The 17,214-nt window shown below is 39.5% G+C and overlaps 1 protein-coding gene across 1 annotated transcript; it reads left to right on the top strand.

The window, feature by feature from the left end:
• The first annotated feature begins 665 nt into the window (after positions 1-665).
• Positions 666-14,899, top strand: EIF1AX (eukaryotic translation initiation factor 1A X-linked). Its single transcript, XM_075538464.1, has 7 exons — positions 666-863; positions 5,083-5,166; positions 7,765-7,868; positions 8,543-8,593; positions 10,896-10,977; positions 12,792-12,883; positions 13,875-14,899. The coding sequence occupies exons 1-7, from the start codon at positions 848-850 to the stop codon at positions 13,878-13,880; spliced, it is 435 nt and encodes a 144-aa protein (XP_075394579.1). The 5' UTR covers positions 666-847; the 3' UTR covers positions 13,881-14,899.
• The last annotated feature ends 2,315 nt before the right edge of the window (positions 14,900-17,214 follow it).

Below are 17,214 nucleotides of genomic sequence, written 5' to 3'. Positions count from 1 at the left end.
TGATCAGCAGGTGGATTCCAGCTCTTAACCTTTGTGCAAACAAGGTTCCTTGTAAGGAAGCCAGATAGTTGAAAAGTATTACCAAGCGTCTGCAGATATTATACTTTAGTAAATAGAGGATAGGGGAGTCTTGCCCTTATACCAGACCCCTAACCTGGGGCAATGGGAGAAGGGGCCGTATTAGAACTGAGCTATTAGGTTAGAGAGTTAATGAATCAGCAACTTGTCAAAGTGGGAGACTTGGTTATTTTAAAGCATTAGCGGTCTAGCGTCAGCCAGCAGAGGGCGCGCGTCAACCCACCCTTAACTATGACTCAACTCCGTGGCTCCGCCCACTCCGTTTGTGAAACATTCCCCCCACCCCCCCGCCCTCCCTCTGCTTATAACCTCGCCCCTTGTCCTCTCCACCTCGCCCCCTCTCCTCGTCTCCCCACTCCTCCCCCCCCCCCACCTGCTGAGAACCTGGTGGACACGCGGCAGCCCCGTTTTCAACTAGGGTAGCTTTACGATCGCGCTGGCGTAAGAGGGCCGAGGGCGGGTCGAATCTGCGGCGGTAGGCGTATGGAGGGCCGAGGGCGGGTCGTAGGCGTAGGGAGGGTCGAGGGCGGGTCGAATCTGCGGCGGTAGGCGTGGAAAAGTGACGCAAACATCGCGGCGCCATTTGCCGCCACTGAGCGTAGGCACGTCACGTTCTGTGAATCGCTGGGTCGTGCGGCTCTCTTTCACACGCCACTCGATCCTTAGCGCCTGCTGCGTCCTGCGCCCTCCCCTTCGTTAGCCGTCGCTCCCTCAAAGGAATCGCTGCCGTCGCCCGGACGGGAGTCGGGAACGCCGCAAGGCCGCAGTCATGCCTAAGAATAAAGGTAAGCCGCCGGGACCCTGGGAGCACGGGACAGAGCGACCGGCCCTTTTCACCGCCTCTCGCGGCCTCCAGGCTACTTGAGCCTCAGTGACCTCCCTTCCCTACTTCCTTCCTTCCTTCCTTCCCACTCCGCACCCCCACCCGCATCTGTGACCCCTACATGCGACTCCGAGCGCTCTGGAGAGGAGCTGGGAAGTTACTCCCGTCTCCCAGTGTGGTCACATGGGGTGGAGCCGACGCCATTTTTGTGGGGCCTCCTACGAGAGAACATAGGCTTTTGCTACTCATTCGCGCCAGACTGACCACGAGTCTCCCAGGGGGCGGCCTGGATATTATAATCAGGCCTTCGGTCCTTCCTGGGCATGAAATTTAAGCCCTCGAAGCAATTTTTTCCGAGGGTATTTTGTCACCCTTGGGGACTCTTGCCTGGGTTTCTTTATAAAAAGTTGTTTTATATTGTTGAGGGTACTTTCCTTGTAAATGGTGAGCAGAGCCTTCATGAAGTTTTAGGATCCTCCCGCATCGCTTTGTAAAAGGGTTCGACCTATTTCTTCGAGCAGACTTGCCACATGTTTAGCCAGACGAGTTGTGGTGGGAGTAAAAAACCTTACATTTTTCCCGTATAAAGCTAATTGTTCAGATTGCCAGATAAGGGGAAAAGTTTATTTGAAACCCCAAACGGAAGACCTAATATAAGTAAAAGAAAACTCGCACAGTCCTGAAGAAAGTCTCCCTTTATTAGATGTGAAGTGTTTATTTTTTAGGAAAAACATCCTTATAACCGCTCATAGACAATCGTTGAAGTTGAATCATTTTATTTGTACCGAAAGAAGTTCTAGGCACATTTGTGTGTAATTGCCTTGACAGCTGCTTTATGGATCGCCCCTCGTTTCTCTCCGTGACTGTAAGCACACACTTTGTCCTTCTTGAGTACTTGGTGGCAGTCTTCTTAGGACTCTCCACCATATTATCTCCAAAGCCAAACTCATGAGACCTTTTTTATTTTAGCAGAGATTTTACCGCTGATTTGGGGGGAGGGGTGACTGGGGTTGATCAAAGAGTTTTTAAAACTTTCCAGATTTTCAGATTCTTTTACTCTGATTCCATCAGAGATGGTACCTGGATCACTTCATACCTGTTTTATTCTCACCTTTATTTCCATTGATAAGACTTCAGTTTTTCTCATTTTGGCTGCAAAGTCCAAAGAGCAGGACTAGTACCTGCCTTGTTCACATTGGATCACTAGCACTTGGCATTTAATAGATAATAAATATCTGATGGATTAAATCATCTCCTCTCTATTGACTCCACCCTTAGGTGAATAATAGGTTCCCCATTGGCACCAAGGGGGCAGGACATCCGTACTAAATGGCATTTAGTTCGCTAATCTTGCTTAACCGGAAACAACTTGAAGTGTCTATGCTCAAGTCTCACCTCCTTTTTTTTTTCACAAGAAGGTAAAATATATTCCACTTACTATTCTGAATTCGGCATTTATCATCCCTGTGCGTGTAAAACACATCTATTATAATTTAAGTCATTGAGAAGAAGTACTTTTCAAGACCCCCTTGTTTTATGAATTGAGGTTTAATGTACAACTAAAACTCCCTTGTTACTCCATCAGAAAATCCAAAAGGTTCTGTGAGTATAATCCTGGTACTGGCCATGCACATGAGTTACCATGAGGTATGTGCTGAATGACGTGCTTTGGTTGGATTCTTGTTTAGATCTTGGAAGGCGGGCGTCCTGTTAGATGTGCACTTGGGTAAGGAGCCTCCCACACCGGGAGTTGCTAGTCACCCCTCGTTGAGGACTGAACTATTCCTGATGTGGACAACTGCCAGGCTTTGTGTATATGGCAATAAAACAGAATTCTTGCCCTATGGAGCTTTTAGTGTGTGGTTTGAAGACCAGAAGTGATTAATGGTTTAAAGTAGAAGATATGTTCCCTAGGAAATTTGTTTGGTGTGCCCAAGAATGCCTCAAATACATAACCCAAACTAATCTTGATCTCTCAGGAGATTGTTCTGTTTGGGTTGTGAATCATGTGTTGCTTCCAAGCTCTGCGCTTGAATTCTTTATTGTCACTACCACTTACAACCTTTCTCTCACCTTTTGGAAATGGCTACCAACATGGGCTGGGTTCTAGAATGGGAACAAAGGGCTATGTAGAGGTACCTAATGGGGCTAGAAGCAAAAGCTAGTCACCTATGGCAGTTAAGTGAGCTACTTATTTCTCAGCCCTTACTTCGTAGGTTGATTGTGATGAGTAAATGGATAGCGTTCTTATATCCCTAACACTAGTAGATAGTCACTGGGTCCATATTGCCTGATTCAAGTCCCACATCTCTCTCACTCGCTTGGATAAGTTACTTATCCCTTTAAAGACCATTTTCTCTTGTGAAGTATAAGCAAAAATGGTACCTACTTCGTAGGCATAAGATTTTGGTACTTAATTATAAATGTGTGTAAACAGGATACTTAATGGGGCCAAAGTGCAAATGAGTTAAGAGAGTGTCTGAACAATGAGACGTCTCCTTGGATTGAGGTGTGCGTATAGTAGGAGAGAAGCGGTGAGAGGTAGATTGGTTTGTGTCTTATGAGGTTTTTCGCTGCCTCTGTCCTGTAGGATCCCCAGGAGTTCTTACTGGCTGGCATGTAAACAACAAATTGCCATTAACCAGGAGAGGCTTTGTAAGACCCAGTTAAAGAATAGGGGCCATTACACATATTTGGAGGGTGTCAGTGAGAAGGAGTTGCAGACAGATTTTAGAACTGTTTGGCTTGAGTTTCTAACCGCCTCCTTTTGACAGAGACTGGCACTGAGCACCTGAGAAGTCAACAGCTCCAGCCCTCCCCCTCCACATTTCGTCACTTCAGAAGTGTTCTGCCTGTCTGTCAGTCTACCTGCTCCACTCATCCTACCCAGAGGATCATGCTACAGTCCTATTTTTTATTAAAGCATTTTTTTAAATTTTAAATTCTTGGGTGGTAAATATATTCACATGATTTAAAGTTTTTAAAATGGAAAAAGTGAGTCTTCTGAAATCTGCCCACTGCCACTTTTTGCTCCTCCTCCCCGACAACCGTGTACATGTCCTTCCAGCGGTTCACTGACTAGCTGTCCACAGAAGAAAGCTGGGGCTGCCTGCGCCTGTAAGAATTTCCAGCCTCGGAACCCTATATAGGGTCACTGTTGACTCAGATCAACTCGATGGCAGTCAGTTTGGGTTACTTGTTTGGTTTTAAGCAATTAAGAATATAGATTCCCTCTTTTTATACAAATGGTAAGCTTTTTATTGTCCACCTTTCCCTGTTTTTAAGCATCTATAAAAACAGTCTTAATGTACACAGAAGCAAGAGAATCCAAGTGGCTGACGTAGAGTTAAGTTTACACCCCTTGAGTCCCCTTCTTTTGGCGAAGCCATCACAGTGGTTGTACCAGCCAGGCCAGAAGAAAGAAGCACCGTGCTCTGGATCCCAAGTTTCGAAATAGGCCTAGCAAACCCACCCCACCCCCTCTGACTCAGAGCTGCCTTGCATAAGGTTCCTAAGGCTATAAATCTTGAAGGGGGCAAACAGCCTCACCTTTTCTCCCAAGGAGGAAGCAGCTGGTACTAGCCCACAATGCCACCATGGCTCCTTAAAGAGGTCCACATAACTCCTAATCATTACCTTAGGAGGCAATCATGGGATCAGCCCTGTGCCAGGTGATCACTTTGCCACGCTTCTCCTTGTTGCCTATGTGACTAGCTTCAGAAACTGCTCAGGAAACGATAGGCTTTGGAATCTGGCAAATGGGGCAAGAATTTCTAGAAGTAAAATTATAGGATAATGAATTGGCATGCCTTTCAGGCTCTTGATAAATATTACTGAATAGTCTTCCCAGAAACTTCTTCGATTTTACTGCTGTTGTGTTGGTTCCAACCTATAGTGACTGTAAATCTTTATGGGAGCAGAAAGCCTCATCTTTTCTCTCATGGAAAATTGGTGGAATAAAACAGCTGGCATTGAGGTTAGCAGCCCAGCCAGCTCCTAACCCACTACACTGCTGGGTTCCTTTCTAAAAGGATGGGAGAGTGGCTGACTATATGTCTATTATGGTGAACATTTTTCTCTCTGACTTTAAGTTTTGTATGTCTTAATTTAATTTCTTTTCTCATACTATTTTACAAATGATTAATATCAAATTTTACCCTTTTTATTTCTGTAATCATTAGGTAAAGGAGGTAAAAATAGACGTAGAGGTAAGAATGAGAACGAGTCTGAAAAAAGAGAACTGGTGTTCAAAGAGGATGGGCAAGGTAAGCATTTTCAGGCGGTAGGCTTCTTTTTATAACAATTCTCTTTTAAGTACAGAATTTTAATCTGACCTAATTCTGAGCAATAATTTTCTTGTCCCTATTTTCACTTGACTCCAGAGCCATTTGGTAAACAGGGATTTCACTGTTTCGCATAGATACTAAGGTTCAAACTAAGAAGTTTGGAGAGAATTAACCATCAGACATGTTGACAACTCCATGTCTTACTGGGACCTTTTTAATACAGGCAGCCCCCAACTTAAAGCAGGTTCCTTTCAGACAACCTTGTCATAATGGTTCTGATATAGATCACTCATTTCCCTTTTTTTAATTGCTGCCTTTATTCTCACATCTTTATAAATCAAAGCATTGAATATCTGTGTTGGTCTGTGTAGACCAGAGAAATAAATCGAGGGAGACTCATGTATGTAATAGAGCACTTTATATCAAAGAGTAATTGTATATTAAAACATCCCAGCCTAGATCAAGTTCATAAGTCCAATATTAGCCCATATGTCCGATACCAGCCTATAAATTCCTCTTCAGACTCACACAACACATGCAATGATGCTGAATGCAGGAAGATCACAGGCACGTGGGTGGAAAGTCTTGTGAATCCATTAGCAGCATTGTATTTAGTACAATTTACAGACACAGGGTACAAAAAAGGGGAAAGGAACCAGAGGATCATAAGTGACTTGAAGGCTTTGTAAGTTGGGAACTGCCTGTGGTGCGATTAGTGGACTGACGAAGACTTCTATGGGCCCTTGAGTTCTCCATTGCTCTTAGCATTTCATTGCATAAAAGAACAATAAATCAAAGTAAAACAATGGGCTGAAATAAGATTCTGTATGTACCAGATACATACCCAGGAAGTTAGTAAAACTAATTCTTACTGATGCTTCTCCCCCTCCAAATTACAGTATTAGTACACTGAACTCCCTTTTGAACTTGATTTACTTTGACATTTTGGTTTTCTTAACCATTTGAAAGTTAGAGACACTGAGATACTCAATTTATTATGCACCTCCCCAAGACAAGTATATTCTACGTTAGGATTGCTGAATTATAATTCTACTCGATAGTTACAATTGTCATGTTCCAGTAGTTTAACATTAATATGATTTTAAAAATCAAGTATGTAGTCCATATTCCATTTCCGATCTCAATTTCCATCACTTTTTACCAATATATTATTTTTTAGTAGAAATTTTGATGACTTTTATTTATGCCCTGCATAGGAAGGAGCCACTAAAACGAATGGCTTTTTCTGGTTTAAAGACTTGTTCCTTAGCTTTCATCATTCTTGCCCCCATTAGCAGTTAACTTTATTTTGGGTGTGTCTTTTCTTCTCCTATTTTCTCCAAAGAGAGACTGCCCGTGTGTGGACCAGCTGATTGGTCGAGGCATGAGATGACGCACTCAACATAGCCCGAGGAACTCACTTTTTGTGCTACAATATATTTGCAAATAAAGCTTCGGGAATCTAAAGGTTCTGAAGGGCTGCCCTGCCTTCTGCCTTTTGGCCTTTAAAAGCAGAAAAAACAGGCCCACTTGTGGTGTGCGGGCTAAAGACAGAATCTCCCTCTCAGGACTTTTCAAATGACAGTGAAATTGGATAAATTCCTGAGTGCCTTTTTGGAAAGGTTTTGATGAAAAGGTTGGCATTTCATCTGGGAATATCTCTCTGGTTTTACTGTAAAATAATCACTAAGATATCCTAACTTAACAAAGGCATTTACTACTTTCATCTGGAAAGTACAGCATCACTTGTCCTATGGAGCAGCTGGTGGATTTAAACCACCTACCTTGCAGTTAGCAGTCCAATCCTTACCCAGCAGCAAAAACAGGATCTGGGATCCAAATGTGCCAGATTAATGAGCCACCAAGTCTGCTTGCCCAAAATGGGTAGATTGTTTAAATATGGACAATAGCAGAAAGTTTGTGGAAACGGCCTTACAAAGTATTGGTTCTCATGCCATTAACGGGCTGGTTACCTTGGACACTTGAACTTGACTTCTGTAGGCTTCTGTTTGCTCTATCACGTGAAGGGGTTGGCGTAGACTACAGCTGGGGAAGACTGTGAAAACTGACAGACTATGAAACAGACTGGTTTCTTGGATAAAATTAGAATATGTGTCACCTTGAAAAAAGGTTCTCAGGATGCACTGCTTGCCCCTTTTGCTAATCAAGTAATATCCTTTATTTAAAACTAAGACATAAGATTTAGCAATAAAGCCATTTTCATGGTCAATATATTAAATTTTATACATGAATCTAATTGTGAAATTGATCAGATTTCTAATAAGATACGAAGACTAACAAACTCTCATTAATACTCAATATAAGAAATCAAACGGTACCAGTTTCTTCATCTCACCCCTACATTATTTTTTCCTTTCCTTCCTTTTAGTCCTTAATGCAATCCTATTCTTGAATTTATATTTATGCGTCTACTTGATATTTGTATCTGTTTATACTTCCACTGCATGTGTTTATTTTTAACCAGTATAACTGGTGCTTTGTGTGGACGTGCCATTTTAATTTGCTTTTATTAAAAGTTGAACAGTATCTCATATCTGTTTCTTTTCCTTCCCCCAGAATATGCACAGGTCATCAAAATGCTGGGAAATGGACGATTAGAAGCCATGTGTTTTGATGGTGTAAAGAGATTGTGTCACATCAGGGGGAAATTGAGGAAGAAGGTAGGTGTGGGAGCTTGCCTCTGTATTCAGCTTTTGTGGTTAATGGAGCTCATTTTCACAAGTTCACAGAAATTTCCATGGAACAATAATTTGCATATAGTTAAACAACAAAAGTTCTTCGTGATAATTTTACACATAGTAAATCTGGGAATTAATTAATTCTCGATCATAATAGGTATTCAGGGAGATTTACTAATCTCAGGTTGGCAAAACTAATTTTATGACTTAAAACATCTTTTGGTTTATTCTTCTGATTAAAGGGTTTAGTTTGGTTTACCAACCTAAAGAGCTTCAGTGATTGGGGTTGTGGAGAGGGTGGAGATGTAGAAGGAGGGAGATAAACACCAGCAATTAGTTTTATATTCTCATATATAATAGATAACTGGCCATGTGGGGCAGTTCATGATTGGAAATCTCTGACTTTCTAAACTAATATACATTACTCTGGAATTGAACAGTCAAGTAGTTCAAGTAGGAGTGTTCTATTTTAACATCCCAAAATTAGAGAAAAGTTGAAGCCAGCTCAACTGCTTACTATCACTAGTTTCTCCTAGTTCTAAAGAGGTACTTCTCTCACAGTTGGCTGAATGGACTGTATTTTAGGAGGAGAGATTCAACCTTACTCTTCATCCTTTGTTCTCCGTTAATAACAGGGAGTCCATGTTTCTTCCTAGGTTTGGATAAATACCTCCGACATCATATTGGTTGGTCTACGAGACTATCAGGTAAAAATTGCATTTAAAATTTTTGCTTACTGGCTTGAATTGAATGAAATAAATTTGACTTGTGTTTTCCAAGCTGTAACCATATAACCTGCTTTGTATTCGTGCCATTTTTAGGTCTATTTTCTTCTTTGACCATAACAATAGCCCCCAACGAAAAGAACGTTAGTGTTTCCCTGTCTCACAGATAAGGAAATCAAAGTTCTGAAAGAAGTGGCATTCAAACTATAAAGTGACAGCCTGGACCAGTACTTCTGATTCTTTATGTCCTGTGCTCCTGTTACTTGAACAGTGGTCCCCTGGGAATTTAGAATTGCAGATTTTCACCAGTCCTCTCAAACCTGCACCTGTGGGGGTTTTTAAAAATCATTTTATTGAGGGCTTTTGACAGCTCTTACAACATCCAATACATCAATCCTATCAAGCATATTTGTACATACTCTGTTGTCGTCATATTGTAAATATTTACCTTCTGTTTGAGTCTTTGGTATCAGCTCCTCTTTTTTTCCCCTCCCTCCCACCCTCGAGGCCCCTTGATAAATTTTCTTCATATCTTACACCAACCACTGTCTCCTTTCAGCTACTTTTCTGTTCACCCCCCTGGGAGGGAGATTATCAATCATTAGAGAGTCAGCTCCCCCTTCTCCCCACCTTTCCCCAACTCTCCTGGTATCACTACTCCCATTTCTGTACCTGAGGGGTTTATCTGACCTGGATTCTGTGTGTCTTGTGCTCTTATCTGTATCGGTACCGATACGTGCTCCGGTCTAGACAGAACTGAAAGGCACCTGTGTTTCATAACGGGAGCTTTGAACTGGTCCAGTTTTAGCCAGTGCAGCAAAGCTAAGACGGGGCCACATTTGTATGCTGTGGGTGTACTAGAGTGATAACTGTAATGGGGAAAATTGCAGGTTGAAGCCGTGAGATGGGAGATTCTGAAGAAGCATAGTAAACCTATTTGGAGCCAGGTACAGGAGTTTGAATTATCACCAGGACTAGAGAGCTGCATACATTCAAAGCAAAGTGATCGCCCTGTGTCTTGGAGCCAGCTACCTCCATTTCCCACTCTGCTGGTCAGGAGATTCGGTTGCCGTGCATTTTGCATTCTGCTCTTGTTTTCTATTAAAAAAAAAAACTTTCTAACAGGGTGTTGACCCTCCATTTTTCCTTTCTAGTTATCATTGTGGTACACATACGCTTTGCAAATTCAGACCCAGCTCGATTTGGATTCATTGGCCCTGACTGAACTGGAAATAAGCAGTTCAAAGCTCTGGTTTTGACATGATGTCCATGGACCTACCTTAGAGTTGGACTTCAGGAGTGGCGTCTGCATCACACGACCCTTGCGTCACTGTGATCATTTAATTTCCTTTGTTTGAACCTGCTTGTGCTCATTAAATTAATTATGAGCAATCAAATCAAATTTTCTTTCTTTAGCTGCGTTAAATTCCTTTAATGGGGAAGTGTGAACCTTCTAAGGCATGGTTCTTCATGGGATGTTTGCATCAGAAACTTCAGAAGAGTTTGTTAAAAACAGATTCACCCCAGGTCTACTAATTAGTCTAACTTATATAAGAACTCTACAGAAAGCTTTCATTCTACATACCTTTAGAACCAACCACTTGATACTCATTTCCTTGGGTCATTATGCCAGTCTCCATTTTTGCATTGCAATTCCTGACAACACTTTAAAATATGGTTCCTATGAATATTTTTGCATAAAAGCAACCAAACAAAAACTACTCAGCTGATTCTAACATAGTGACTATGGGACAGAGTAGAACTGCTTCCTAGCGTTTCTGAAGTTATAGATCTGTCCAACAAAAATCCTTATCTTTCTCCCATGGAGTGGCTGGTGGGTTTAAACTATTAACTTTATGGGGTTTATTAGAGGGGCTCATGGGTACAATTTAGAATCAGAAATGCTTGCGCTACATTTCTTTGGCCAGATGGCCTCTTCTCAGTCATGCCTACAGATAGTCTCCTTGTTGACCTCTTCTTGATTTGCTGAGACAGATGTTAACAAAGTTCTTTTAACTTTGCTGATGAATACCCAAAAGGCATTCCATCCTGGTACAGTCAGAAAATGCACAGATCTAGCCCCATAGAGCGCCTAGTTCACCAGACCAATGTCCAGGAGCCTTCTGCTGCCCAATGGCATTCAGCTTTCCCACTGCATGGGGGTCAGGAAGTCTACTCACTACTTTGTCGCTTGCCTTTGCTGTTCATTAAGACTGGCTAAAGAAGTCATGTCAAGTAATTCACTGCACCATACAGTTCTAAACATCATTTGCCTATTTTTAAGGATAACAAAGCGGATGTCATTTTAAAATACAATGCAGATGAAGCTAGAAGTCTGAAGGCCTATGGCGAGCTTCCAGAGCATGGTAATGTCTGAATTAATATATTAACCTGTCAAGTGATCCAGTTGTCTGCTGGTGTTTGGATGAACGATTGTGAAAGCATTTCACATATATGTTTCTGCTTATATGATTAGATTAAGTATGCCTGCCTGTACTTGATACTAGAAACTAAAAATAAGAAAAAACTGGACTCTTTAAAAAATGTACTTGGTGAGCCAGTTGAACTTTAATTTTTAAGTCACAAAAAAATTCTGTCAATTGATTCTCAAAAGTTCATCTAATCTAAACATGAAGCAGACTGTTAGTGTTCGTCATACTTATTTTGAAATTAGTTTTTACTCAATGCTAGTATTGTAGTACCTATAATATTTTTAAACCATCCTCTCCCCTCTGCCAAATACAAAAGCAATGCGTTGAGAAATCTTGAACAAAATCGATATGTCCCTCATGACCTCGTCAAGAAAAATGTAGAAGTAACTGCCTTTGTGGATTTCCAAGGCTATATGCCTACAACTCGAGGGGCAACCGCTTTGCTACCTGAGGGCCTACGTAATTTGCAATTTTCGTGAAATTCCAGTTTTCTTTCACCTTTTTTAAGCGCTTTATGCAAACTACTATACGTATGCATACTATTTAGTACTACTTTCTTCACTGTTATTTTTGGCTTCTGTGCATTTTGTTATGAAAATGCTATAATTTAAGTATGAAAATTGTATTGAGACTATTTACTAGGTGGTTCCAATCTAGGAAATGTTACTGGTAAACCTATGAATCAGACTTGAGCTTCCTGGTTTGCTTTCTTTTTACAGTGTTATTTACACATACTCCACATATCATGCAATTCAGTGATTCAGTCATATCAAGGAGAATGGTACAATCATTACCACAATTAATTTTTGAACATCATTCCCTACCCCTCATGATTACATCGCTTTTTAAAAGTTGTGTAATCACAATCATTTCTAGTACGCTCTCCCTCCTCCCAAATTCATTGTTTGCTCCCCAAATCCCCTCACCTTCCACCCCTATAAACCCTTGCACCAGTTATTATCTCTATGCACCCATTCCTTCCATGCTTCACAAACTGGAAAACCCAACAGAAATAATATAAAAATGAGGTAAAGTGGTCAGGTTAGAAGAAGAAGATATTAAGATGAAACTATAAATAATGAATATGAAAGAAAAGACCACATCAGTATATTAAAAGGCAGGGAAGATATTTTTGTCATGGAACAAGCAAGAAATACTTAAACCTAGAACAAAATCAGGTAGGCTCAAAAAAGGTAAACTGACCAAGTATGGAGTTGGATGCTGCATAATCAAGATTATAATGATATCTATCTGATAGTAAGGCTATTTGAGACTTCTGCCTGTGGCTAGAGGGGATCTGCCACACCTTCATCTGACTAGATACTTTGCAGATGGGTGTTGGGTTCCCACTGTCGTCCACAGCCTTCCACAAATTGGGTATTCACAATTTAAGCTCTGATGCTTTTACCTCTGGTTCACTTTTAGTGCTGGGCAATTTGCATGATTTGACCCAGTCTTTCTGATTGATTTGATGTATCTCTGGTGGCTAATGAACCAACTGTTCTTATTACAGAAGAATTGTTAGCCTATAAAAACTACTTTTTTGCCTATAAAAACTAACTTTTTGAAGCAAAAGAACAATATTACTCTGAAGAGTAGGGTTATAAGTGGACGTTAGGATTTTTTTTCTTATATTTAAATTAAATTGGTTGAATTAAACTTGTAAAAGTCTTTCATAGTTAAACATTTTTATCTCAGACTCATTCATTTTAATAGTATTATATGTAATACAAATATTATGTCTTTAGCTAAAATCAATGAAACGGATACCTTTGGCCCTGGAGATGATGATGAAATCCAGTTTGACGACATAGGAGATGATGATGAGGACATTGATGATGTAAGTAGACAAAACCTTAGTTGTTTGTTTTGGTTGTCTTTTTTTTAAGATGTGTTACTAATTTAATATTTAGAGGCCATCTTTTCAGAGATACCAAGGCTGTTCTTGACCTAGTCTGTTAGATACCACAAGTGCTACTCATTCTGAGATTCTACAATTAACAAATTTCTGTACTTTGATTTATTATATATTTATTCATCCGTCAATCCAGCTTATGTTTAGCTGTATCTCCATCCTATATAGAACACTCACATCATGAGTTGAGTACATACCACCAATGTATATTTGTATTTCTGAAGTTTTAAATCTTTGTCTTTCCCTTTGGAGATTCTGAACCAGAGGTTTCTTATAACCAAGCTATTATTAGGCTTTGGCAGTAGGATTACTTATTTCATTCACTGGCAAGCACCTGGCATGTTGCTATTGTATTATGGGTTAAGAGCAGTTTCAAACATTCTGACAGGTGAGCTGGGAGCAAAGGTCATTAGAAGTTACCTGATTGAGCACATACACATGAACATGAAGTCACGTGTAGATAGGCTGAGGGTCTAGAGGAGATTAGGATTTTCTCAAAAATCAGGTTTCTAGATGTGCCTACACTTTCTCAGAAATGGGCCCAGCAGGCTTCCAAGCAAAGAGAAAGTACAAAGAGGCATTTGAGTTACCTTGGGACATTTGATTGTGAGTCACCTGAGAAAAATTTCACCGGTAGCATACATTGCCCATTCTGAAAGCAATTGTACACCTCTACATCTGCTCCCAGCTTCCAAACATAAAATCTTCATTAAGAATAAGACTATTCTATATAGTAGAATGTTCAGGAGAAGAGCATGAAAAAATAATCGCAATAGTTCATAATAGAGAAAAATCTGGTGTCCAAAATTTCCTGTTCTGGGTTTGATTCCAAGATGTGTTTCCATGATGTGCTGTAGACGATTGTAATATAAGAATACATTCCATACATTTGACTGGATGTTATTTTCCCTTTCAGATCTAAGTTGAGCCCAACGCTTTACATTCCATTAGACCTGAGGATTGGCCTACAATTCGGATTTGGGGCTCTCCCATTGTAGAAGATTAAAATTTCATCAGCATGAGTACTATTTATTCAAGCAGGTTGATTTGTTTTCAAGGTATTGGTGTTTCCTTTAAAACTGAGAGTGTTGAAATAGCTTAAGTAAAATGTTAGGCCCACTTTGTTCTCTTGAAGTAACAGAGTTTCTGGATAAAAGACCATAAAAGCTATTATTAAAATATTTTAAAGCAATATTTCCTTTCCCAGTTTGACCACTTCACTTCCAGGAACTAGATATTCAAGTTAATTTGTTGCCCTCTACTTATTCAGGGTTTTGACTATACAAAGTCTTTCTGTCTGCTCCAGATACCTATTAATCCCTGGAGATTTTGATACTGTTTTAAGAGAGGCAGAAGTCGGCATCTAAAGTCAAAATAAGTACTTCTGTTTTTTCATATTTGAATAGCATATGGCATTTTTTGTACTGATTTTGATATCACACAGTTCAGTTTGTGACCTTGTGTTGTTACCATTAAGACATAATGAAAAAGCATTTCCAAAATGCACTTTTCAATTTCTAAAGCTAGTAGTTACTGAAATTGGAAGCTAGGTGGCACCAAATTATTTTAACATTGGAAGTACTGAGTAATTTTTACATGTTTTTTTTTAAGTTGTGTGCATAGGAAATTTCCCAAATGGATATGTTCTAATGTGATGCATGAATGTCGAATGTTTTTACAAAACAAAACACTTATGCTAAATGTATTGTTTTATTTTCGAAAGTTATACATCATAAGCTATAATTTGGAGTACTTTATAAACAATTCAGTTATATATAAATGAAAATCTAATTTCATAGCAATTTATACACATTAAGCCTTCTTCACACTATCCCTAAACTAGTGAAGGAGAATGGAATCATTGCAGTGTAATAAATGGAAAAAAGAGGTCCAGTTTCTAAATGGAAAAGCTACAGCTAAGAATAAAATAATCAACTTGAAGAGTGTTTTGTATACTTTACATTAAGGATTATCTATTTGATTCTGTGTACATTTGTGGTGGGGTTAAGTTTACTCCTTGTTAGAAATGGTTTTAACTCTGGTAAAGTGAAGATCAAGGCTAGACTAGTTCGATCTCACTGACCGCATTTGTGTTTCATCCAACTTCTGAAGGAGAGATCAATAGTGAATTGATCTCCCGAGAACTTTTCAATATTGAGAAATAATTAAGGAGAATATAAAGGGGTATAAACTTCCCTTCCCATGGCTTCAGAAAAACTAATGTAGCTTCTCCAATCCTTTTCTGCTATAATTACCTTTTCTGAAAAGTCTGAGACCAGAATATGTACTAAGAATTGAAAAATAGGAATCATATTTACACAAAAATATGGTTTGTGTTTCTTGTTTTATGGAGTTCCTAGACTTAATAAGACAGAATGCATCTGAGACCAGGGGCTGGCGTTTGATATTTGTAAGATGGTACCTAACGACAACACAAATGTACTAAGCTGGATTTATGGTATATGCCTTTCCGCATTCTTAAGAACGTGTGGCTTCTGTACAAATGTTACAGGCTGTGGGAAGGAGACTGCAACTTACACTTTCTTTGTTTTATTTACCCTCCTCTAACAAATATGGTGTGTCTGAAGAGCAATAATTACAGCCCATGGTCCCAATTCATGGATGTATTTCCTTACTAAGTAACTGTACCTCAACCAGTTGCCACGTGGAAAATCTCAGGTCCTGGTGGTTAATCACAATGGGGACCCAGTTGTAGTTTCTGTGCAACACTACTTGGAGTTATTTTAGTAACGTATTTCATGTGGAAATTGTCACACTATTGACTTGATTATATTTAAAATAGGGAATGGAAGTGGTCTTCCAGGAAAGTTAGCTTTTTTAAAAAAATACATTCTTTGATTCCAGTTATACAGTGACATAACTGTGCCCAGAAAGAAAAGAAAGTTTACAATAATATTCATGGAGTGTCTACTTCTACTTCCCATTAGATTCTAAATGTATTGTATTACGAAGGTAGCTAAATAACCAAACTAATTCAGCATTTGTCTGGCCAACTTAAATTGTTTGTTGAATCATTTTTGAATATCCAGCTTTTAAAGAGACCTGTAAACTATGCATGATGGAAAGTCTTGTATTTTGTTAAGGAATGGCCGTTGGCTTTCCTCACCACATCTGTGGAATCATGGCTATAAATTTATTTGCTTACAAAACTCCTTGTGATTGGTAGTTTAACTTAGTTTCTCTGTTATGTAAATATTACTTAAAAGATGTTTTGTAACATCTGTAACAGGTACAAATTGTCATTATTGACTTCAAAAGCAATGCTAAATAGTAGGTAAATGCATGCTTTCAATACAATACCCAGCTAGAGTTATATTTGTATTACATACAGATTTAACATCTTCCACCTTTAACTGTGACTTGCCAGTATTCTAGTAGAAGTGAGGTGGTTTATGTTGCCTGTCATAAAACTTAAAATATTTGTATGGTTATGAGATATTTATCTTTATGCTGTTCAGTAAGGATAACTTTCATTTAGGCTGTGAAGTCACGTGAACTATCATATACCACTTTGTATTGTGGTTTGGAGTTTTGGCATTTAACAATTGAGTGTACAGTAACTCTTCGCCATATGCTACCATCGCCACTGTTATGTAAAAGTTTTCCTTTAACCCCAATAACTCACCAGCTTGGTGTTAATTTTCTTTCAACTATCATTCATTATCCATGCTTTGTGCTTCCAATTCAGAAAATAATAGAATCTGGGTCTGACACTAGTCTTAACAAGTGTGTTATAGCATGAACATGGAGTGTGGACTGGATTTTTTGCCTTCTGTTCCTTGCCAGCTGTGAGGTAATTGAAGTGCGGTTGTGAGTCAGAGGTGAAGATCATTGGCTTATACCCCAGTTCTCTACCTCAGGCGCCTCACCACTCAAATGAGGAGCCTAGAACCAGCCTCGGTAAATTGGAGAATTCATTGATTCCCAAGTGGAATATGCACTTGGGCTTTGCTCTTGCTGTCCCTCTAGGACTGCACACTGTAGAATATGCACATCTTTTATCATCTGTATTTGGCAATTCTTTTACTCAGCCTTTGATTCTTGTGATAGAACCTTAGACTGTATTTGTATATTCATGTCAACACAGTATTTAAAACAATCACTGCCAACTTCATTTCATTTAACCTATGATGAATTTCCACATGGAAGAGCTCTAAGTTATTTGAACATACCTTGCAAAACACCAATTGTTTTCTTTCCTAGAGAAAGTTTATAGTTATTAATAGTGATAACTC

The sequence above is a fragment of the Tenrec ecaudatus genome, chromosome X (genome assembly GCF_050624435.1).
Source record: "Tenrec ecaudatus isolate mTenEca1 chromosome X, mTenEca1.hap1, whole genome shotgun sequence".
Classification (NCBI taxonomy): Eukaryota; Metazoa; Chordata; class Mammalia; order Afrosoricida; family Tenrecidae; genus Tenrec; species Tenrec ecaudatus.
The sequence above is the reverse complement of the archived record's forward strand: the minus strand, read 5'-3'. Positions and strand labels throughout refer to the sequence as shown.